Source organism: Tinamus guttatus, unplaced genomic scaffold (genome assembly GCF_059628265.1).
Source record: "Tinamus guttatus ecotype Peru unplaced genomic scaffold, ASM5962826v1 Tinamus_guttatus_pri_ptg000364l, whole genome shotgun sequence".
Lineage (NCBI taxonomy): Eukaryota > Metazoa > Chordata > Aves > Tinamiformes > Tinamidae > Tinamus > Tinamus guttatus.
The window spans coordinates 4,260,692-4,283,449 of NW_028288898.1; the positions used below are offsets into that span (position 1 = coordinate 4,260,692).

A 22,758-nucleotide genomic window follows, 5' to 3' on the forward strand; every position below is an offset into this window, starting at 1 on the left:
GCCCGTGACGTGGAGCCCAGGGAAGCAGAAGGACTGAGGTTTCACCCCCGCGGTGCCGGGGCGCTTTGCACAGCAATAGCTGCCTGGGTGCCCACGAGGGAGCATCCGAACCCAACACCGGAGAGGCAGCAGGGTGCAAGACCAGGAGCATGATGAGAAACACCATCTGCATCTGCGCTGTCCTGCTGCTCTGCCCTGCAACTGGACAGCTCTCATGGAGGCAGGAGGTATCCCTGGAAACTTAGGGGGCTTTTTGCACAGCTCATCTGTTAAAATAACCCGATACGCAGAAAAGCTGGTTAAAACTATCGTGAAACAGGCAGCAATGCCCAAATGCCAATTAATGGGGCATAAACACAAGTTAAGGGACTAAAACACGCTGCTGCGGAGAGGTCAAGCAGCTTCGTGCCTTCGTAGGGCGCCTTTGGAGGAGCCCTCGCGTGCGCCCGCACAGGCGCCCAAAGCACCGCGCGGGCGGCCCGCGCGTCCCGACACCGCTCCCCGTGCCGCAAGCACCACGAAGAGCCTGTGCGTGCGGATGTGCACAAAAACAGGCTGCGAAGAGGACGGCGCCTGCCCCTTTTCAGCTTCGTTGACACTTTTTGGTAGAAGAGCCTAAAGCAAACATGATCCACAGAAGGGCAATTTTCTAATCTTTAATACTTGCGTGCACGAACACATGTAGAGCCCTGGCGCTCCCCGGGGAATGCGTTTTACAGGAGCTGTTTCAGGCTGTGAAAAAGCTCAGGGAAAAGAGAAAAAAAAATCGCTACTGGCTAGTATTACACAGCTTGCTAATGTGAATGTTAAGGAGAGGATTAAGTCTTTGGGGAAAGGCTATAGCTATAGCAAAGGAGCAGCTTTGCAAGCTCAAATGCCAAGAGATGTTCTCCAGTGGCAGTAAGGAAGCCTGAGCATTGAAATCCTCCCAGGGAAAGCCCATAGCATCCAACACTGCAGGGGAGCCTGCGTGGATCCAGGTTACACAGCACTCCCGTGGGATAACGTGTGCTGTGCGCAAGGATGGGTCTTATTTTTAAGCATTTTTAAGGGGCTATGGCAGTTCTCAGGAAAAGCTGGACATCTACTTTTCCTTCTCAAACCCAAGAGCAAATACTGGCAGACTTAGAGTCATCTACTAGAATTCACAGATCAGCAATGACCTTCCCAAGACCAGATGTACAGATCTCCAGACCTTCATTGAGAAGCAAACTTGGTCCCATCTGTTGGCTACTTGATTTTTACACTTTCCCTATGAAATATTAAGTGGTTTCCACCACTTGAGATGGAACATCCATCTGGAAAGCATCTATAAAGCATTCCCAGTGTTTTAACTGTGTTAAATAAACCCCTTGGCTCCTCTGGCCAAAGTCAGCACTGGACTCTCTTTACCAGTTGTTTATCCCTTAAAAAAAAGCAAGAGAAACACGAATGCATTCTTGTAAGAAAGGAGAAAATATAATCTCTTTATTTTCAGTATACACACTAAATCCCACCATTAAAATAAGGATAATGAGTTTGCACACATGAATAAAATACGCGGCACTTAAAAAAGAGCCCAGTTTTGCCATGTTTGCCTCACGAAGCGCAAGCCATGTGGCGCCCAGACCTCTCCAGCACCGTTTCCAAAAGCGGCCGCATCGCTCCGCGTCTCTTCCAGTACGGAAACGCTCTCGGTTTGCACGTGAACGCTCTGACACGTTCCTGTAAGCCCCGAAATACTAATTAGGTGCAACACTGAATTCACGAGCTCCCAAACGAGGCCGGGTCCCCCTCGCCTCGGAGCTGGGCTCACTCACACATGGAGGTGAAGCCGGCGAGCCGGAGCGACGCGGAGGCTCCGGAGGCGCTGGAAGAGGGTGCCCGGAGAGCTGCAGCCTGCAAGGGCAGGCAGCAAAAAGCATCTTGCAGTTCATTCTAAATCCATCGAGCCGGTCTTTGCTGGAAAAAAAAGGGATGATCCGGGCTCTACCGGCAAAGCCCATCGGTGCCTAGACGTTCTCAGCGCTCTGCGGGGGTATCTTGCATTCCCAAACACGCAAGCACCTTCCGACCGGAATTTTGGGATGCAGACAAGGTAGCCCTCGGTGCACGGGAGCAAAACCTTTGCATATTGCACATCTAATCGCGACCGGAGGTTATACTGAGTGTCTTTATGGAATAATACAGGACTTTGGGGGACTTCTAAGCAAACACTGCCTCAAAGGCTCAGTATGGATTCACAATGTAATATGGGAATATCAGCCTACTCTAGACCACCACTGGCAACTACCTGGATCTTCTCTTAAATATACATGGTGCAAAATCACGTTCTACACAAAACCCTTCTGGTTAGATCCTTGTTTTACAGCCTCTCTTGCTAACCCAAATCTTCAGATGAGTTCTGACTGCAAACGCCGCCTCCAACTCCCCTCAACATAAAATTTATAGAATTATTTTCTGCCTACTGATGCTCCAAATGCAACGTTGCCTACACGAACACAAAGCTAATTCTTCCAGTAGATGATCTAAAAACAGTTTTGTTTGCAAACAGCAGGTGGACCAAAGCGGGCTCTAGATTGCCAAGTCTCCAAGCTTCCCATACCACGAAGTGAGGTAGCAACAAACAGCCTTTGAAACAGGACTGCTCGCTTTATTTTTCCTATAATAAATCCCTTTGCCACGCAATTTAGCGAGTGAACTAGAGGCTTCTCTGGAGCAGTGGAAGCAGAAAAAAATGAAAAGATGGTAAATATGGGATGAACGAGAAGAACTAGGCCAAAAGTTTTGCAAAGTTTGCCTTTTTGGTACCAGCACTGAGCACGACTCTTTCTCAGGCGGAGAGAAACGTGGAACGCTGCAGTCTCTTGGGGAGCTTAAAGTCCGAGCGATTTCTGCACAATCTGCTTGGCAATTTTGTTAAATTGTTCTCTGTCTTCTCGCCACATCTTGGAGGCATCTACATTGGCTCCACTTTCATCGTTCGGCTCTGAAATGAGAAGATGGCAAGATAGGTGGCCAGGCAGGCATGTCTGGCAAGGCCCTCTCACTTTTCCAGCAATGCTGCCACACAGGTGCTTTCCTGTGGCTTTGGCACATTCCCTCTGCTTGGGATTACAGCAGAAATGTTAAAGGAAACAGCCTAGGTCATGGAAGACCTCTTAGGCTCCCGTCTTTCTCGACACAACGCAGATAATCTGCCATTAAAGGGCATCCCTGGGGACTGACGGGTAGGTCACTCAGCTGGGTACCTCACGGTGACAATTCACATGGAATCTGCTGCTTTACCCTTGTTCGGTTTTGCTGCTTCTGACACCCAAACCTTTATCACACAAGACTGCTCAGAGGTGACATGAAAGGTGACTCAAGAAGTCCTCCGTGACACCCCTCTCCTCCAGAAGGCCTCCTCTAACTCAGAGATGGCAGCATGGGGTACGTTTCCCAGCCTGGCACACCGACACGCAGAAACAGAGGGAGCTGGTTGGTGGATCCCAGGGGACTCCAGCTGACAACCTTTGTGTTGCTAAAGCTAAACCCAGCTCGGGGAGCTAATCCAAAGCCCTAAAAGACCCGTAAGAGCCGAACGGGACACCAGAGCAGCTATAAAGAGGCAGTCCTCACCTGCCAGCATGCTCACGACTGACAGCAGGATCTTTTCGACGCTCTGCACAGGACTCCACCGCTCCGCGCTGCTCTCGTATCCCATGGGATCGTCGCCAGGAGCATGGAGAATAGAGATGCAAACTCTCCCGTCTGGGTAAACTGCACAAGTATAAGGGATTGACTGTTACTCAAAGGAAACACTTGACCCCTCCAGATCTGTAGCAGAGATTTTTGACTGGAAAGAAAAAAAAATCTAGCAAAAACATGCTTTAAGCAATTCTAACAAACCAGGGTCATCCTTCCCCAGCAGAAGCCTGTGGGGACCACTCAAACCCCTTGACATCTGTGACAGGTTCCTTGGGAAAAACTAAGAGAGGTCACTTGGTGGAACAAGTCGAGTATTTAGGCACAGATGTAACCCCAAGTAGCTGAGCGGTCCTGCTTAAACCAAAGGGGACAGTCAAACAGCACTGAATACACATACACACTGAACACACACTGAATACATTTGAGTCTTCGCTGCACCCAAGTCCCTCCTTGGACTTGAGGATGAGACCCGAGGGAGGTTGAAGAGGCAGCACCAAGAGACAACGAAGGTCCAAACGCTGCGGTAGCAAGGTGGCCAAACGCGGCGTCCCAAGGAGCTACAGCTTCACCTAGCGCTTTCACTGCTCCTGCTCCTCTGACGAGCAAACCTGTTCCACTGCCAGGAATTAAAAAAGGGCAAGAAGCAAATGACTGCTGGAGGCAGCTCCTCTCCAGCTGCTGCCGCTCACCCAGCTAACGTCTGCACAAGCCGGTGACATGGACGTTTTCTGAGAGACCTTCATTATATTCACAGCCCCTCATGCAGCGCCAGGATGGGGACTGGAGCTGGCCTGGCCATAGTTGGAAGAGAGGAAAACCGCCCAGGCGGCATCAGCCTGGAGAAGAGAAGGGTGAGAGGGGACCTGAGCAGTGTCTAGAAGTACCTCAAGGGAGGCAGTGAGGAGGATGGGGCCGGCCTCTCTTCACTGGTAGCCACTGACAGAACTAGAGGAAATGGCCACAGGAACTTAGGGAAAAAAATCCTTGACAGTGAGGGTGCCAGAGCACTGGAACAGGCTGCCCACAGAGGTTGTGGAGTCTCCTTCTCTGCAGATCTTCCAAACCTGCCTGGACGCAGTCCTGTGCCACGTGCTCTAGGTGACCCTGCGTGTGCAGGGGGTTGGACTGGATGATCTCTAGAGGTCCCTTCCAACCTTCAGCATTCTGTGATATTAAGATACTATGATCAGCATCTCCCCCGCGCGCAAGGAGCGCACCGGGAGAAGACCCTTCACCTGTGCGTTATCCAGCAGATTTCATGCAGAATCTCATTTAACACAGTTGGCTCCCAGGGGTGTAGACAAGACAGAAAAGGCAGATTGCAGGAAGAAGCCTCCCCTTCAGTTGCTAAAAGCCAACAAACGGCTTTTCATTAATTGCTACTTTGAAGTTAGCTTAGCCAAAGCATCCATTGAAACCATTTTATTGCAAAAGAAGAAGATTTTGTGCTGTCTCCATTCCCCCTATGCACAGGGCAAGCGCTGCAAAGCCAAGAAAGCGTAGCGGATGTTTTAATTTTAACAATTTCCTTGCAATTTCTGACAGATGGAGTAAGCATTTAAGGGATGTGAAAAGCACAGAATGTCCATTTCTATGGCCTTTCTGGGGACATCCAGACCACCTCAATCCCAAGCGAGAAGAAAGGCTTGAGCATCCACTTTGGTGATCTCAGATTTACCCCAACACAACCTAGAGCCATGGGACTTGACACAGTTGGCAGCTGCCACAGCCCATGCCATGGGCAGAGATCCTCAAACCAAGCCCAGGACAAGCAAATCCAAGTGTTGCATGGACATGGATTTGCTCATGGAGGTGGGTGCTACCAGGAAGGCTGGATGAAAGAGTCCAGCTGGAGCAATGTGCTGATGTGGCCATACTGCTTCTGTAGACATCCAGGGGACACAGGAGATGCTAAACTGGCTTTGCAGAGTGTAGACATGCCCCCCAGAGGGGACCAGAAAGATGGGCCTGTTCGTGGCTTAGATGGGCATGAACTTGTGTCAGGGGTGTCCCGAGAAGGGAAAAACAGAGGAACTTCAAGAAATTGCAACATTCCTTGGAATGGGAGGAAATAAACAGATTCCCAGTTGAGATTAAGATTCGCGTTATGCAAGTGCAGGAATGTCAGCTTGGAAGGAAACACTAGGCAAGAGGGCAGCGTTTTCCCTTCATTGCTTATAGGCTGCAGGGAGCTAATAGCCTGGAGTATGGATCCAGCTCATCAAATCTGGGCGATGGCCAATGATCTTTACAGGATCAGTGTTGATCTAACAGATGCAATAAGTAGCAATCTCACAAAGAAACCGCCAAGGCCAACGTCAGATTTAAGAGCTCTGGGTTGCAAAGTGGGATTTAGGTGTTTTTACCTGTTCAAAGCTCAAGCATGTTAGCTATCCGCAGCATATTTAAATTCCTTCCACTCAAAACTCTGAAGATAATGTAGCTGAGATACTGTCATCACCAGAATTGCAAAGAAAAGGCTACAAATTTGCCAGCTGTTTGGACTGTGTTTCAGAGAAATCCCATCAGAGATGTTACTAACCTCCTCATCTAATGGAAAACAGCCATGCTGTAAAGTTGCATAGCTACATCCTTACTTTAGCCAATATGAGCAGATTTTCATCTGTTAAAATAGCACCGAGCTACTTAAATTAACACTAGTCACACAGGAACAAGGAGAAGAGCCTACCCTGACTGTACCATCTGGCAAAATCTCATGTCATGCATGGAACCTTTGGACTATTTTTGCAATAGCTTCAAGTATTCCTGGAATGATCTAAGAAAACAGTCAAACTGTTGGCATCTTTACTAGACTATGATCAAAAGATACATGAAGATTAACACGATCAAGAGAGCATGACTCTACGACAGGGTGAAACTGCTGGGCGGCCAAACACTCCTACGGCATTCCCCAGAAAAGGAAGGCAAATGAAGCAGTCTTGGTGAGCAACACCAGCTGTGCTGCTGCTGCTGCAAAAAAAAATTTGTTTCTTTACTGTGCAAAACCATCCCAACCCGTCTCAAGTATCAAACTTACTGTTTGGATGGAACATCTCACACGTGAACCTCATCTTCGGAGGACTTAGAGGATAGTCGAGTGGGAAGCTCAGAATAGCAGGGAAAACCCCATACTCAAAGCAGGTGTCTTCAGGACCCCTGGAAAGAGATAAAAAGCCATTCACGAAGCTTTCAGTATTTCTTTCACCCAAAGTCTGGTCTAATGAGGCACCTTAGGTTTGGGCTGTATCATGGTGTTCTCAAGAAGACAAAGAGTTAACACGCTCTTACCCCGCGCCTCCAAAACCGAACTCCAAGTAGGGGATAGGGGAGGGAAGGGGGAAATCAAAGCTTGCACACTAAATTACTAGGAAGGTCACAACACTGCTTAATTAGCAGGGTGTGTTGGGATATAATTGGAGTATCTGGCTCCAAGGCATGTTCCAGGATTTGAGAGCCTACATGTCAAGGGAAAGCACAGGCAGGTGTGGAAGCCCTGTATCTTTGAAGATATTCTTATGCTGCACAGACAGAGATGTCAAACATCAGCTCAAAAAAAAAAATGATAATATAAAACAAGGATTAGGCAAGGAGTCATCTAATTGAGCTAAAAAGATTCGGGTTGCCAGGACGAAGCGTAACCACACAAACACTTATCGCTATCTGATGCGAAAAAAAATACAGCAGTGTTTTGTGTTTGTTTTGTGTTTTACAAACAAAACGCAGGGGCTGCAAGGTGCAGGGCACACGTGTTTCTTGACAGGCTGCAGGTATTTAGCTCTCACCCCCTCGCATGCACCCCGAGCACAACCAGCTCTTGTTCTCTTGTAGAAACACCGGCTTTTGTGTTCGCCATCTAGGTCAAGGCGCCATCGGGGAGGATATAAAGACACTTATTTTACCCTCTCTCCTCAAAACATATTTGGAAGATGAGCAAAAGAGTTAGTTTGACGTGATTTATTCAAGCTTGATGAACCATTTGGAAGTTATAAAGCAAACACGATCTCTCCTGATTGGAAAGATCAGTAAACAAGCTTCATCACCGAAGTATCTTAGCCAAGGAAACCTCATGCATTGAGCAGAAAGCTCTTCAAACAAGGGCTATATTGCATGGAAAATAAAGCTTAGAAATATATATGTACTTCCACTTCCCAGCTTATAAACACACTCTCGATGCCAGTAAGAACATAAAATTTCTAAGGCAAATGGTCAATGATGCCTTCGAGTTGAGACTGCAACAACAACCTAAAGTCAAGAGCAACGAAACCTAAAGCCCCAAGAGCTTCAACCTTGTTAAATCCTTGCACTGAAGAGACTTCACTGGTAAAGCTAAGAGAAATACCATAATCAAAAGTAACAAGCACTGTAAACCTGCATATTGGCATTTGCATGCAAGATCAGACAAATACCTCTTTGTGCTGCAAGAACCAAAGCTAAAAAACCACCCCAACCATTTTTGTCCCCTTTCTAAGTCTTTCCTCTGTTTCGGATTCAATTCTGAGCATCTGAGAGTCAAGACAACGCATTTCTTTTCAGAAGCATTTTGATGCCAGCTGCATTTTCAAGGCTCATTGTTGAACTTCTAAGGGTATGTACATACACACATTGAAAAGCTGGTGGGCGTCTAATGTTCTCTTTTGAGAGCAAACCCACAGCCTCGAGGGCTCTTCTGTCAGATACGTTCACCAAATATGCTCCATTTTTAGGTCTTCTATTAAATGCGGAAACGGCTTTTGTTTCAGCCGTTCGTTACTGCGGGGACCAAGTTCAAAGAAATTAAGAGTTAATCCAGAACAGCATTTGCGACTACAAAAAAAACCCTCAGAAGGGCCCAAAACTCAACCGTGACAACATCCCTTTCAGTTCAAACACGGCATCAGCAGGGCCAAAGAGGCACAGAGCGCAGCAGGGTTTGTAATTCCAACACCTGTCCCGCCGGGATTTCAAAGCACTTCAGATTTTCAAAGCCTTCGTGCTATGATCTCACCTGAGCTGCTAGTCGGAGTCCAGGGCTGGGAGGATCGGATTAGGATTCCTCCAAGAAAAACCCAGACTGTGCAGAAGATGAAGCAAGAAGTACCTTAAGCCAAGTTTCCAAACCCCCAAAAGAGGACGATGCTTCTTAACCATGTGTGAGGGATGCTGGGGATTTGCACAACGCCCACGAGAGCATCCAAACAGCCCTGCACAATCAGCGTTTACCTCATTTAGCCCTTTTCAGCCCAAAGGGTCGCTAAGAAACTTGTAGACTTCTGTAGTCCAAGAACAGCCCTCCAACCTCCACAGACGTTCACCCACCAGCAGCAATATCACAGGAAGGATTCGAAGCAGGAGCTGAAAGAGTGACGTTCAGCAAAGGGGAGGGAGGACAACAAGTAGCTGGTACCGAAGCACTCGGATCTCCTTCCGACCCAGTTCCTGGGACAAGAACTTGCTTCAACTTTTCTTTCCCGTTTGTGTTTTTGTTTCGTTGAGACTCTATATTGCCCCAGGAGACTAAGACAAGGACTCCTGGGTGAATATAACAAGCTAACAAAAGGTCATTTTATTCCTATACTATATGTCAGGATGTTGAATGCAAATGCAGAGAAAACCATGTTAGGAAGAAGTCTGTTGACACGTGGAGATAAGAAATTCTCAACTCCATGAGCTGGATATTAATTATGAAGGCAGGGAAAGGCAACTGTCTGCCAAAACAGCAGGGAGAGGCGAAGCAGGACGGATACCTCTATAATCACACCTTCACCCTGTTTGTAAATGGCTTCTTAGCTGTAAAAGAAGCTGCAAAAAAGACCCATGCCCACAGGCAACAGATGCCAAAAGGGGAATTCCATGCTAAGCAAAACAGAAGTCATACGCCTATATGTAGGTCTAATTAGCTTTCTCAACAGTTTCTCTTTTTTGATAGAATGGCTTCGATTGATACTGGTTTTCAAGCAACCTTTAAGCTAGTGAAGTTCTTAAAAATCATGTGTTCTTATGTCTTTGGGAGATAAATTCAATAGCAACACACCCTTGCATGAGCCAACAGTTTTGAGGTTCCTAAGCCTGGTCAAAGAGGACAAAACCACTCAGACCTTGCGTGCTAAATTCATGAGCTGGCACACCATGATGCAGCCTGCTGGACTCCACGTGGCCCTGGAGAATTAAGCAGTGTTTTAAGGAACCCTTCGGACACATTTTGACGAGATCACCACTTACATTGCATTTTTGCTTCTAGATTTGGCCAAATACACCTGCTTTGAGAATATAAGAGCTGTTCTTTCACACATGCATGTTGGTACAACCTTAACATTTATGCTATTTCCAGCAGTACTGCTGTGGGCAAGAACATGGGAAATACAAATTATTATTATTTTAAAAGAGATTATTTTATCTCTAAGTCAAGCTCTTACATCAATCTCCGTAACACTTCCCAGCCCACTTTTGGATTGATAAATGGATGATATCTTGGACTTTTCTCTCTTAGGGCCCATTTCTTCTTATTTATTTGAGATTATATATGCTTTATACAAATGGGAGGTAGAGCAGGAAAAAAATATGCTCCTTACTTATCTTTTATGCTTCATCTGTCTCAAATCTGAGGCCGATCTTGCTTTAATTTCCGCATCTGCACTTCTGTGTCATTCCCAGAATCTCAAATTTGGGATTACAAAACATTACAGAGGATCATCACAGTCAAATATAAACCAGTTATTTAGCTTGCTCTCTATACATACTCAAACATTTCTTATTAAGAGAGCTCTGTCAAGGGATGAAAGTAACCAAACATGTTTAGGGTAAACATGTTGCTATTGTACCACAGCTTCAAATTTAGCAGATGTTAAAATATCATTTTATTATGACACACGTACACACACACACAGTGCAGAAACCAAAATTAAAGCACCTCCGCCCCTCAGTTTGCGCTGACAAAGACCTCAAGCTTCAACACTCAGCACTTTAGAGGGCTTTCAAGTCTGCGAGCTGCTCATCTGTTTAACTTCTTGTTATGGGAAACCTGGGGGGGAAAAAAACTGTTTTCTATGCAATAAATTAAACATTAAAGTACTTCTTGGAGTGTCCTCCACGAAAGCTCTAATCAACCACAAAATCTCTGCTACGAGAAAGTATTGATAGACAGCAACTTCCTTCCACATTCCAAGAAACGCGCTGAGCTTAGGGATCCCAATGGATTTAAAGCAACATTCAGCTTTCCGAATGGAGATGTCATTCATTAACAAGATCATGCTTAAAAAAGTGCTAACCACCCCCACTTAATGAAAGAACAGAAAGCATTAGACATTGCAGACTTCTGGGGGCTGGACAACTAATTTGCCTATTTCTATGTTCAGTGTTTGTCTCCAGGAGACAGAAATATCTGAGTTAAAAATACTCTTAGCAGCAACCTCAGGGGCCAGCAGACGGACCACCTGGCCCTTCCTAAAGGAGGGTAAACCACTACTTTTTGCTTAAAACACTTAAAAGAGACTGAAAAGAGAAGATGCAAATGAAATCCTCAGTTAACTCTGAACACAACACCGGGGCATTTGGATAAACAGGACTGACAGAGGTCTCTCTCTTCCCCCTCACGACGATTTAGAACTTGAATTTGTAGAAATCGCCGGTTATTCCATACATTCAATTGCCAAGGAAAGGCACACCACGAGCAAGTTAACCAGGAGAGACTTGCCAGATGTTGGACAAGAAGATTGTCCACAAGATTGCCTCTTTTCAAGCTAAACCTTGCTGCAAACAACTGTACTCACCAGCTCAGCAGGAGGACAGGGCTTCACTACCCGCCCAAAAAACAACAGCTTGTGAGCCAGAACCTTCTGCATGGGGTCACTGCAACCTTTTCAGCACCAACTGATTCATGAAGTTTGAGGAATTTTAAAAGGTTTTACAGATTTTTAAGTCCTGTCCCCTTTCATTTATCCAGAAGAAATCTGAATAAGTAAACTGATTTTAGACATGGATTTTTGTTTCTTCTATCACTGCTAAGTTGCCTATTTTTTTCTACTGAGAGCATGAGAAAACGCGCGCTGTGTTTGCCGATGAGCCACGTTCCCAGAAGGTTACTGTGATCTACTAACAATTTATCATTTCTTACAGTACAGCCACGTAATTCAGTGCTGGCCACATGGTGGCTCCTGAGAGTTACCCATGTGGAATGTTTTTTTATTATAACTGCTATACAAAGCCAACACCAGAGACCTCCACTTAGGCCCAGCCATGAGCTTATCACAGTTTAAAATCCAAATGTAATTCCTTGTCTGGGGTGGACAAGAAGTTCCCATGCAAAGACAGGCCAAAGTGTTATGCAGAATTAGGATGTTTATGTTCTTCTCCTCCTGAAAGCTAACAATATACAACAAGTGATGATGTCAGATAAAAACTCACATCACCACAGCATTAACTCACATAATCAGAGCTTCCCACTCAAAGAAGTTCTCTTCGTTCATGGGACCTATAAGGAAGAAAATTAAAACAACGTTTAAGGCCACCAGAAGGCAAAGGCTACAAGCCCACGGTGCACAAACTCGGTTCGGTTCCTCACCTGCAACTATCCCTTCTGGTGGATTCAAGGTCAGTTCTGCAAAGAGAAAAACACGGGCAAAGTTAGCAGGAAGGCATCTCCACATCCGAGCGTTTTGGACGGTGGCACAGCCACATCTCAGCCCTGAGGCACCAGGAGGAGACACCCATGGAGGAAAGCTGGAGAAGACCATGGCCATAGTGCCCTGCCACGCAGTGCTGGGCAATACTTCCCAACCAGAAGGCCCAGCTTCTCACTGCTGACAATTTCACTTCTCCATGCAAGACTTAAGTTACTGAGCAAAACTATTTGGGGTCTTGGGATTTGCTCCACAACCTGGAGAGAAAGAGGTTTCCGTCCCCATCAGCACATTGATTCATCCCTGACAGCATCTTAATGCAAACCACCAAATGCAACACAAAAAGGTGAAGGAGCAGAAGTGGAGATCCCTCCAAGGCTGCCGAAGGGCAGCACCCTGCACATGGATGAAATACGGACTATTTCTTTGCACTGTACAAGGACATACGGATCCGCTTTCCTCGCTGCTCGCCTCCGGAGCCATTCCAGGCGGGAGTGCTTGCAAGGCAAAGTTCACCTGGACAAGAAGGTGTCCAACCTCACACACCAGAGGTTTCAGAGGCCGCACGCCGCTTCGGTGACCCACAGGCAACGCAGGCACAGCCAGAGCTCCCAGGGCTCGGGAACGCCGTCCCGGAGAGCGTTCCCAAGGGAGCACCCACAGACGGGCAGCGAGCGCGACCGCGGCGGGAGGCGCCGAGCGGGCGCCCGCGCGAAGCAGAGCCCAGGTTCTCATCTCAGAACAGCCCAGGTCCCGTTCCAGGGCAGGCTGATGGGAGAGCGAGCAAAACTCGTCACTAGGATCGCGCTTAACTCGGGTGCTCGCTCGGTTAAGCTCAGCACTCGGCTTCGGCGTCACGGGTTCAGCCTGCATCCCAAATGGGAGAATCGGGGCATTAAAGAGCAGGTTTTTCCAGCTGGAGAGTTGGGTCCCTTGAACAGCTTCTCCCCGCACGTGGTTTTTAAAAACAAATAGGGAGATGTGGAACTTGGGGACTATTTTGCACCATCTTGTGGCCATTTCTGTAAAATGATCTCTCCAGCCGCAGGTCCAGGAGAAAAACCTCAGATGAGTGGAGCCTCCCGATGATCTTTGGGACAGGCGAGCCGGGCTCTCCCAGCCAGGGAGCACTGGAAAAGCCCTCCTGCCACGAGCCAGCACCACGAATCTGCCCTCCTCACCTGAGACTTTGGGGCCCGTTCTGCAAAGCTGGTGCTTGAGCTGCTTGAGTGAGGGACCTGTTCACACCACGGCCTTGTAATGCTTGAATTTTACACAGAACTAGTCACCAGCACCAGGAACAACAGGATGCAGGAGATTAACAGCCGCCCAGGACAGCCCTTGCATTACCCTAGCAGGAGGTGAGCTCGGGTTTGTCCTGGAACAAGTTTGTCAGCAGCAACGTCCTCGCGGGCAGCTCTGAGAGGCCAACGGACCAGGAGACTCTCTGGGCAAAGGTTCAAGCAGGAAGCCAGAAGAGGGATCTTGTAAGTAAGTAAATGAATAAATATTTGGAAAGAGGTAAAGGGAAGAGTTATCATGAAAAGAAAAGTGTCTGTGGGACACCAAGGAGCAGTGGTGTCACAAAGAAGAACCAGGAGTTTGGGGATTGCTGGTGCTTTAGGCGCACACTGGAGAAGCCCGCGGGCATTTGGAATGACGGATCATGTCCTTAAAAGAGGAGTTCAGCAGCTTCCCAAAACTCTCCCAATTTGGGCCACCTCCAAGGTGACAAAACGCACAAGACCAGGGAAACGCTGCGGGCAACATCCGTGCATCGGCACCCAACGGGTCCGGACTGGGATGCTGGAAACTGCCCTCGTTTTCTCCCGAGCCTGCACCAAATTTCCAGTTTTATTCCCTCTTCCCTGACCGAGCGTCTCCGCGTCACAACGGACAGGGCCACCCAAGGCAATGGGACCTTGCGCATCCCTCCATCCTGCCTGTGGCAATGGGAGAACCCGGGCAGCAGGAGAAGCCCTCGCGTTCCAGGTCTCGCAGCACTGCCCGCAGCAGAGGCAAGAGGAGGGTTTCCATCCCCACCCTCCCATGAGCTCCTATCCAGACTCGTTTCAGACTGAAACACCATTATTTTAAATTTAGAATTAGAACCTAAAGCAGGTGTCCCAATAGGGGCTAAGTCAGGGCTTCTTATTTTTGCTGAAGGCTGTAAAAAATAGGTAAGAGACAGCAAAATAATCAAATAAATAAATCAACGCACTCCAAAAATGTGTCTAAACAGAGATAAAAAACAAGTCCATCTTCTCTGGCTATCCACAGCCTTTTAGTGATATTCCTTCCTTCTCCCCAAGGAAGGGAAAACCGTCATTTCACAGCAATGTCCCAAAGGGCGTTTAGGCTCCAACAGGCTGAAACTCACACACGCACACGCGGAAATCAAAGGCCCAGACTAAACTAAAACTGAATATTTAGGCCTACTCTATCTCCCCAACTCAGGTCCCCAGAAGTATCACACAGTTAGACATTGTGGGTTGCATCCCTTTTTTTCCTAGCAGTGCATTAAAGTTGGGGAATTACAGAACAAAATCAGAAACAAGATGTTATCTCAGTTCCTGGGAAGAGTTGCACCAGCAGCAGTTTGGGGATGATTCACACAACACCTCCCTCAAACGTTAAATCCTTTTTTTTTTTTGATGCTACATCCCTGAACAATTCATTCCTGCGAGGTATTTCAGTAAGATCGCAGAGCTGCTCAACAACAGAGGATCAAAACCTGCCTGTGGGGACAGAGCGGGGTTTATTGAAGAGATAAAAGCAGGGCCAGGGCTTTTTTTTTCTTTTGCTGGTTGCTTTCAGCTCGGGGATTCTGGACGGTGATGGAAAAACGCAGGTTTCTAGGACACGGCGTCAGCACGAGTTTAACCCACACAACGGCACCAACAGGAGCAACAACAGCATTTGCAGAAGCAACAGCTCCCACCTAGCAAAGACACAGCCCATTGCACTGCCTCCTTACCTTCCATAAAAGCCACATTTCAAGAGCTGGGAACAACAAGGTCAACGAGAAAGAGCTGTGTTTCTCGCAGGAGAAACCCCCACACCACGTAAGCAGCTGATCCGGGCCGCACCAGCAGGAATCTGCCGGGCATTCCCCACGGAAGCAGGAAAAATGAAGCAGCCTTATTGCTCCCTCTGGTGGGATGAGCCAGGAGAAGGAGCAGTCACGCGGCACAGCGGATTTCTCCAGCTGGGGATCTATCCGCAAGTCACTCCTCCTTATTTTAGCAAATAAATCTATGTTGGAAATCACTGAAGTCTACCTTAAACATTTTCCTAACTGCAGGGAGCCCATCAAGTTCTTGACCAAGCACCTTAACCCTCTCCTGGGTAAGAAAAGCGTGAGGCAGAGGCGACTCCAGCTGCGTTTTGTTCTACCTGGAAGATAAAACTTAGCGAAAATAGAACAATTTGGCAACTCGCCTGGGATTTCCAGCCCTCTGCTACAGCTACACTCCCGGGATGGAGAAAATTCCACATTAACAGGGCAGAAACTTGGAGTTTCGTGGCAGCAAGAGGTAGCACAAGCGGCAACCAAGCCCAAGGCGCCACAGAGATTCCTTGCTGGGGACACTGCCACGTACAACAGCACTTCCAGAGATGGGGATGAGTGAAAACAACTCGCAAGTGGCCAAAAACACCAAGAAATGACCTCGAGGAGGAAAGTGGTTTTATTCCCTCTTCGCTTCCCTCTCTCACGCTCGCATTTGGACCCCCAAGGCTGCCCGAGGTCGGGGCAGAGGGGGACGGTGCTGGGGAGGCCCCAGCGCAAGCCCCCGTGCTGCCCTGTCCCCATTCCTCCAGCCCCTGTCCCCTGCGGCAGGGAACCCCACAGCCACCCCCTGCCCCACAGCAGCCTCCCTGGGGCCACCCTTGCCCCACAGAAACCCCCTACTCCACAGCAGACAGCCCTGAAGCTTCCCCTGCCCCACAGCCACCCGCCAAGGCTGCTCCTACCTAGGCGGTCCCCTGTCCCACAGCCACCCATGCCCCACAACAGCCCCCCTAGGGCTGCCTCTCCCTTATAGGAACCCAGTGGCTCACAGAACCATCCCCTCCGGAGCTGCCCCTGCCCCACAGAAACCCCATACCCACAGCAGCTCCCTCCTAGGGCTGCCCCTGCCCCACAGCAGCTCCCGTACCCCACAGCAGCTCCGTCCTAGGGCTGCCCCTGCCCCACAGCAGTCCCGTACCCCACAGCAGCTCCCTCCTAGGGCTGCCCCGTACCCCGCAGCCCTCCCTGGAGCTGCCCCACAGAAACCCCATACCCACAGCAGCTCCCTCCTAGGGCTACCCCTGCCCCAAAACAACCCCGTACCCCACAGCAGCTCCCTCCGAGGGCTTCCCCTGCCCCACAGCAGCCCTCCCTGGAGCTGCCCCTGCCCCACAGCAGCCGCCCGGGGCACTCACGCTTGTACTCGGCCATCAGCCGCTTCAGCGCCGTGCCCGCCATGGCGCCCGCCGCCCGCCACGACCACTTCCGCCCGGCGCCCAGCCAGGCCGCTCTGCCCCTCCTCCTCTATGGTACGCGTGGATTCCTACAGCGGGGCGAGCGCGCAGGCGCAGAGCGGCGGGCCACCAGGTAAACCCGGGCGCGCAGGCGCAGAGCGGCGGGCCACCAGGTAAACCCGGGCGCGCAGGCGCAGAGCGGCGGGCCACCAGGTAAACCCGGGCGCGCAGCGGTAGAGCCGGGAGCTCCCTTTGAGGCGCCCGGGCCCCAGCAGCGCCGAGCAGAAACCAGGAGCCAAGGTAGCAAACTGTATTTATGTACACATCAGGAATGGACAACACGCAATGTACAGATCAGCACATAAACAGGGAGAACGACAGCACGCCCCCCATATACCCTACGGGCCATGTACAATAACACGGAAAAAGGAAAGGAGTTTCTTGGCAAGGCTTTGAGCAAGATGATCTAGCGCCGCCAGACGGGTCAGGGAAATAGAAAAGGTGGCTCACGAGCTCAGCAAGCAGCAATGGCAACCTCCTGAAGGGCAACAGGATGGTTTTCTTTAAAAAAAGAAAAAAAAATGAGAGCAATTTCGTGCTTCACGAGGAGCTCAAACTTGCCACACAAACGCATTTAAAATTCCATACATTTTGGGAAGAGTAGAGCAGAAATTTGTCCTAATATTTTATATATATATATGTATATATATACACAAACACACACACACACACCCTTATTTTCTTGCTTACCAGGTCTTGACAGCTTTTCTGCACAGACAGTTTGGTGATACTAAAAGTGTATTTTTTTCCCTCATTTCTAGCTCAGGTTTATCTACCAAAGACAAGTATTAAAAAGAAACCCGAGGCCACATATTTCTAGTACCAAGTGAGAACGAAAGACACAGTCTTCGGAGTTGTACTAAAGAGAGTGAAGTTACAAATTCACCTCAATAAACAGGTAAGGTGGCAGCGATGGGCTTCTTTTCTATAGACTTAACAGAACAGAAAACATTTCTTCTCTGTGGTGAGCATTAGATTTGCCAGCTGCTCTGATATCTCCATTTCCAATAATAATTCAGGACAATTCTCATTTAGGCATGGAAAAAAAAAAGTACATTTCAGTCAAATTGTTTGTATTACAACAAAGCACGTGGAAATTTGCAATATTTCAAATTCTGCCTCTACACTAAGCATCATATCTGCATATACAGGCCTTGTGTCATTGGCTTACGAGTTCAGAACTAACCACGGCTGCAAAAAAATGCTAAAAAAAAAATAAGCCAGCTGCTCTTTTCCTCCTCTTGGCCAGATTTATAAGAGAAAACCTTTAAGCTCAGCATTGGCATGAAAATATACAGAACTATTTACATGATTTGTAGGGCAAGAACGATGAGAGCCAGGAATGAACACTCCACATCCTAAAATATGGATGAATATTTAGGCCACAGGTGTGAAGAAAAAAATATAAGATAACAGCAGATAGACAACACATATTAATCTGAACTTAAATCAAATTGGCCCAATTTCAGACATAATCCCTGCAGATAACGTTTTGACTTGCACACGCAGTATGTCAAAGACAAGAAAGCAATTTTGGTAAATGTCCTCTCAAGTTTTAAGAGGATCCTGTGTGATTGCCATGTTCATTTGTTTACTATTTAATAGCAAATCCAAGGACAGATGAAGGAGTGAGGCACGATGAGGATCCTTAAACTCCTCTTCTCGAAAGGGACGGTGTTTCTTAGCACGCTCCACCCGTCTGCTGCTGAAACACATCGATAGTGTCTTCATCTTCCATCTCCAGCTGTTGGATTAAGACAAAATACAAATGTTGATACGTGCAGCTGCGTGTTTCCAGAAGCGTTTAGTTCTCTACTCCTACACAGTACAAAATATTAAATATTTTCCAAAGGGAAGCACCTCAGCCAAACGTGTTTCTACTATTCTTGCTGCAGGCGCTGTCAATGCACTGAATTCCCCAAGGCCTCAGCATTACCGGTGCTGATGGCAGCATTTGGGGGCAGTAAGTGCTCAAGTCAGGCTGAGACACAAGCAAGAAGACAGAGCTCCAGCACTATCCAGGGGCCCTATCCACACAGACGCCCCAAACCACTCCCAGGAGTGAGAAAAAAAAATAAAAAGGAAAAATATCCCAGCCTAGACAAATTATTCGGAACACTCTAAACTCACGACAACAGTTTTATAAGCAAAATGACTCTGAAATACTTTGATCCATGACACCAGAATATTTTAACAGCAATAAAACTGAAGTGTTTTTTTTTTTTTTGGTCATACCTGTGCGGGTGTGTCTGCTTCATTTATTGGTTGTCCATCAAACCTGAATCTAATCTGCCTCATTGACAAGCCCTGCAAGTTCAAAGTAATTAATTCAATATATTAATTTGATGCAAATAGGCAAAGCTCTTACTACACAAATCAAAGCAGAGCTATTTAGATTGACAACCCAAGGCAGCTACTGCCACAGTATGGGCACTGTATGAAAGAACAGGCGTTTAGGTTCTATCTGAACTCTGGTACCTGCTCTGCAAGGTGCAAATATCAAAAGTCAGTGGCAACATTTAAGTTCAAGGGTGGCAGAAAGGAAGAAATAAAAAAAATACCAGCCAGAAGGGATATAAAAGAGATCAATTAGAAGACAATTCTGTAGGGTCTCAGAGGGTAGGATGGAAAAGAATGGCAAGCATTTCTCATTCCATCAGAGAAGTAACAGTATTCTAAGTTCACTTAACAGAAAACGCTTCTCAAAATGTAACAGCTACCTTTTTGTGCAACTAACTATCAAAATTAACGACCAGTATTTAAGTGGAAAGACTCTGACTCACACCACGCATGCTCTCCTAGTTCTAGTGACCTTCTGATAAAGGAAACATGAAGCAACAGTTGCTGAAGGAAAAAAAAGAACTTGTAGGCCTTTATGCATATTATTACTTGGAAAAGTCATTACGGAAAACACGAGGGCTTTTAGTGTTACATTTATGTTAGTGAGTTAATGCTGCCCTTAAACCTGTGTTGTATTCATGTATTATGAGAGGGTTTAATTGTGTGATGCAGTTTCTATTCCCCGCCTCAGCGATCCAAGTCTTTATTTTGCCTTCTAAAACCCTGTGCTACTCCAGTCCGTTTCCAATCCCACGTCACATCACCGCGCAGAAGCAAAAGCTCTCCCTACACCTTTTAGGATGATGCTGTATTTGGTTCCTGTAGCATCACGTCCCTCATGCTGGGGACATCAGGTGCGACACGGGGCAGGACGCAGCACTCGGGTGAGCAGGGAAAGGCTCCCGCACAGATCGGATCCAGAGCGATGCCAGAAAACACAATTTCACTCCGCTTCTGGAAGCTCTTCACACTCCTGCCCTTCCTTTTTCCGTGCTGCCTCATGCAGAGCAGAATTTCAGAGCCTACGGACTCAAGAACGGGGCTAAGGGGGTAAATCACCATGTAACCGAGCATATAACTGAGGAAAGAATATAGAAAGAATCGAGCCTCATATATAGGGATAGATACACACACAAAACAGCCTCCTGCCACCTGTAGGAGACAGCGATTGTAGCTGTGGAGCAAGCAGCGAGGAATAGGAAAAAATATATGTATTTGTAAACAAATGAACAAAAAAAGCCACGGCATGTTACAGTTTCTCCTTCTGCCACTTTCCAACCCGAAAACACGGGCTCTATAAAGTCAGTAAAGACTTTACAGGTGAAACCGAGGGTTGGGGAACTAAGGCTTCCCGCTGTCACAGGGTCAGTTAATCTGGGAGGCAAGAGGAGAGCTCCAGGAATCCCGCGTGGCGGCGCCGCGCCGGGGGGCCGCGTGGGGCCGCGTGGGGCCGCGTGGGGTACCTGCCGCTCGCAGTACGCCTTCATGAGCTTGCTCAGCGGCGTGTGCCGCTTGATCTTGAACTGCACCACGGAGCCATCCTGCCCGGCCACTTTCAGGTTGATGTGGTCGTTCTCCGTCTTAACTCCTTCCTGAGCGGGGAAACAGACGCAAGGAAAGGGCGGAATGTGGTGAAGTTCAGCGCTGCTTTGAATAAACGCGATCTGCAGAGCGCGTTAGAAGCAGCTCCCGAGCGCCTCAAACTTTCCTTCCTGCTTATAAAGGCAGGATGTTCTCCATGGGACACGGGAAGGGGCGGGGGGGACTCGCGGTTTTGCACTTTGCAATTCGGGCAATAAGGGAAAAATAAAGCAGCGACAATAAACTTCAACGGGAGTTTGGCACGGGACGTTTCCGCAGCCTTTTCCCCCCGTTCCCCCCCCGGCAGCGGGAGGACGAGGATGACCGCGCTGCCGAGCGCTTTTCCCGCAGGAAACCCCCGGTTCGGGAGCTCCTCCGCGGGGCCCCCCGGGCGCTCCCGGCCCTCCATGCCGCCCCGGCGGCGGCGCGGGGGGAGCCGGTTCCGCCGCGCCTCACCTTGGGCTTCTCCTCCGACATGGCGGCGGGGACGGGACGGGGGAAGGGGGGGAAGGCGGCGCGCGCGCCCGCGGCTCCCGCCGCCGCCAGCAGCCCGCGGGCGCGCGCGCGCGCCGCCCGCCTCCCGCGCCCCGCCCCCGCCGCCGCGGGCGCCCATTGGGCGCCGAGCGGCGTCACGTGGGAGGCGGCGCGCGCGGAGGGGCGCGCGCGGGGGGGCGGGGCGGCGGGGAGCGCGGCGCGCGCGCCCGCTGAGGCGGCTCCGCAAAGTGCGTCACGGGCGGAGCGCGCGGGGCCGCGCGTGCCCCGACCCGCTCCTTCACGCCACCTCCTCCCGTTCCAATCGGGAATCCGCAGCCTCCTGCCCGGTGGGCATGTTCCCTTCTCGCAGCCTGGGCCCAGAGCCCCACTTCACCGCCGACCACCCGCATCTAAGGGGTTGCCAGCCCTCCGGTCGCGTGTCAGCCCTGCGACACGATCACAAGGGCCAGCGGGATTAGCCGAAGCCTCGCTGGCCGCTGGAGAAACAGCCTCCGCGTTGGGAGCCCAATACGAGCGTGGAGCACACGGTGCTCCCGCCCAGCTGCAGTCAGGCGGGACAGCGAGGCCAGCGAGATCCTGGCGCTACGTCATTCCGCACACACCTGCAGTCCTGGGAAGCAGTGACGCCTCCTCCACGCGGAGTCACGGCCCTCCGGGCCAGCATGTGCCTTCCAGCACAAGAGACAACCCTCATCGTCACGGCTTCACTTGCCCTTGCCAGACCCCGCGCCGAGGTTCAGCAATGAGTTCTCAAATCAGGCGCGGGACAAGGTGGAGGGCTCATGAAGCACCATTTCTCCACACATACCCTTACACGCTCCCAAGCTCGGCCAAGAGAGGCTGAGGAAGCAGCAGCCCTCAGAGCTTGGCAGCCCCAGCTCCACTCTTTGCAGCCCTCCTGAGGCTACGCTCTGATGCAGGGTTTGTAATAACAAGAGCCCAGGTCACGTACCCAGTTTCATTCAGCACTGGCCAAATCATTAATTTACTGTTTCTGTCATCTGAAGCCGAGTATCTTTTGGCAGCAGACACAGACAGACTAGATTAAAAGTTACCTGCAAGTCTCACATCTCTGTCAAGTCCTGGCAAAAGCAAGTCAGGTTATTGCACCTACCGAAGAGCTCGTGCACTCGGAGCAAAGCTCAGGAACAGCAGGAATGTTTCACGGGTGGTTTAGTTTTAAAAGTGCAAAGTTCACCTCAAACCATGTCTCACAAGGCCACAGGGCCGTAAGTTCAGCAACTCAAATCACACATTTTAGGCAAGCCTCAGGAGAGAGGGGAGGAACATTTCCCCATGCTATTCCTGGCAGCAGTATCATGAGACACTCCAGGCTTTCTCCAAAAGATTTAACTCATTCCAGAGCAGCTCATCTACCCCACCCAACCTTTTCCAGGACACTCCTAACAAACACACATCTTGCCCATGACTAGAAGTCAGTTCAAGTCCATCAGCAAGTCCAGCAGGGCAAGACTCCTGTAGCCAGTAAAGATTCCCACTGTATAGATATATCAGCAGCATATGCCAGGTTATACTTCATAAGGAAGAATTA

The 22,758-nt window shown here is 49.1% G+C and overlaps 2 protein-coding genes across 2 annotated transcripts; both read right to left on the bottom strand.

Moving 5' to 3' along the window:
- Window positions 1-2,501: 2,501 nt before the first annotated feature.
- UBE2G2 (ubiquitin conjugating enzyme E2 G2) lies at window positions 2,502-16,776 on the bottom strand. Its single transcript, XM_088530285.1, has 6 exons — window positions 16,692-16,776; window positions 12,206-12,241; window positions 12,070-12,115; window positions 6,707-6,825; window positions 3,601-3,741; window positions 2,502-2,968 (listed from the first exon to the last, which is right to left on the bottom strand). Exons 1-6 carry the CDS (start codon window positions 16,732-16,734, stop codon window positions 2,856-2,858), a joined length of 498 nt encoding a protein of 165 aa, XP_088386411.1. The 5' UTR covers window positions 16,735-16,776; the 3' UTR covers window positions 2,502-2,855.
- Window positions 16,777-18,189: 1,413 nt separating this feature from the next.
- SUMO3 (small ubiquitin like modifier 3) lies at window positions 18,190-21,204 on the bottom strand. The gene is made up of 4 exons (XM_088530286.1): window positions 21,168-21,204; window positions 20,594-20,722; window positions 19,026-19,097; window positions 18,190-18,534 (listed from the first exon to the last, which is right to left on the bottom strand). Exons 1-4 carry the CDS (start codon window positions 21,186-21,188, stop codon window positions 18,472-18,474), a joined length of 285 nt encoding a protein of 94 aa, XP_088386412.1. The 5' UTR covers window positions 21,189-21,204; the 3' UTR covers window positions 18,190-18,471.
- Window positions 21,205-22,758: the final 1,554 nt, after the last annotated feature.

Excerpts from the sequence above, each read along its gene's own strand:
- UBE2G2 (XM_088530285.1), bottom strand. The coding sequence starts at position 16,734 with ATGGCGGGCACGGCGCTGAAGCGGCTGATGGCCGAGTACAAGC. Across the intron at positions 12,242-16,691 it reads GCTGATGGCCGAGTACAAGC|AACTGACCTTGAATCCACCA; the intron begins GTGAGTGCCCCG and ends TTCTCTTTGCAG. Across the intron at positions 12,116-12,205 it reads ACCAGAAGGGATAGTTGCAG|GTCCCATGAACGAAGAGAAC; the intron begins GTGAGGAACCGA and ends TCTTCCTTATAG.
- SUMO3 (XM_088530286.1), bottom strand. The coding sequence starts at position 21,188 with ATGTCGGAGGAGAAGCCCAAG. Across the intron at positions 20,723-21,167 it reads TGTCGGAGGAGAAGCCCAAG|GAAGGAGTTAAGACGGAGAA; the intron begins GTGAGGCGCGGC and ends TTCCCCGCTCAG. Across the intron at positions 19,098-20,593 it reads AGGCGTACTGCGAGCGGCAG|GGCTTGTCAATGAGGCAGAT; the intron begins GTACCCCACGCG and ends TTGAACTTGCAG.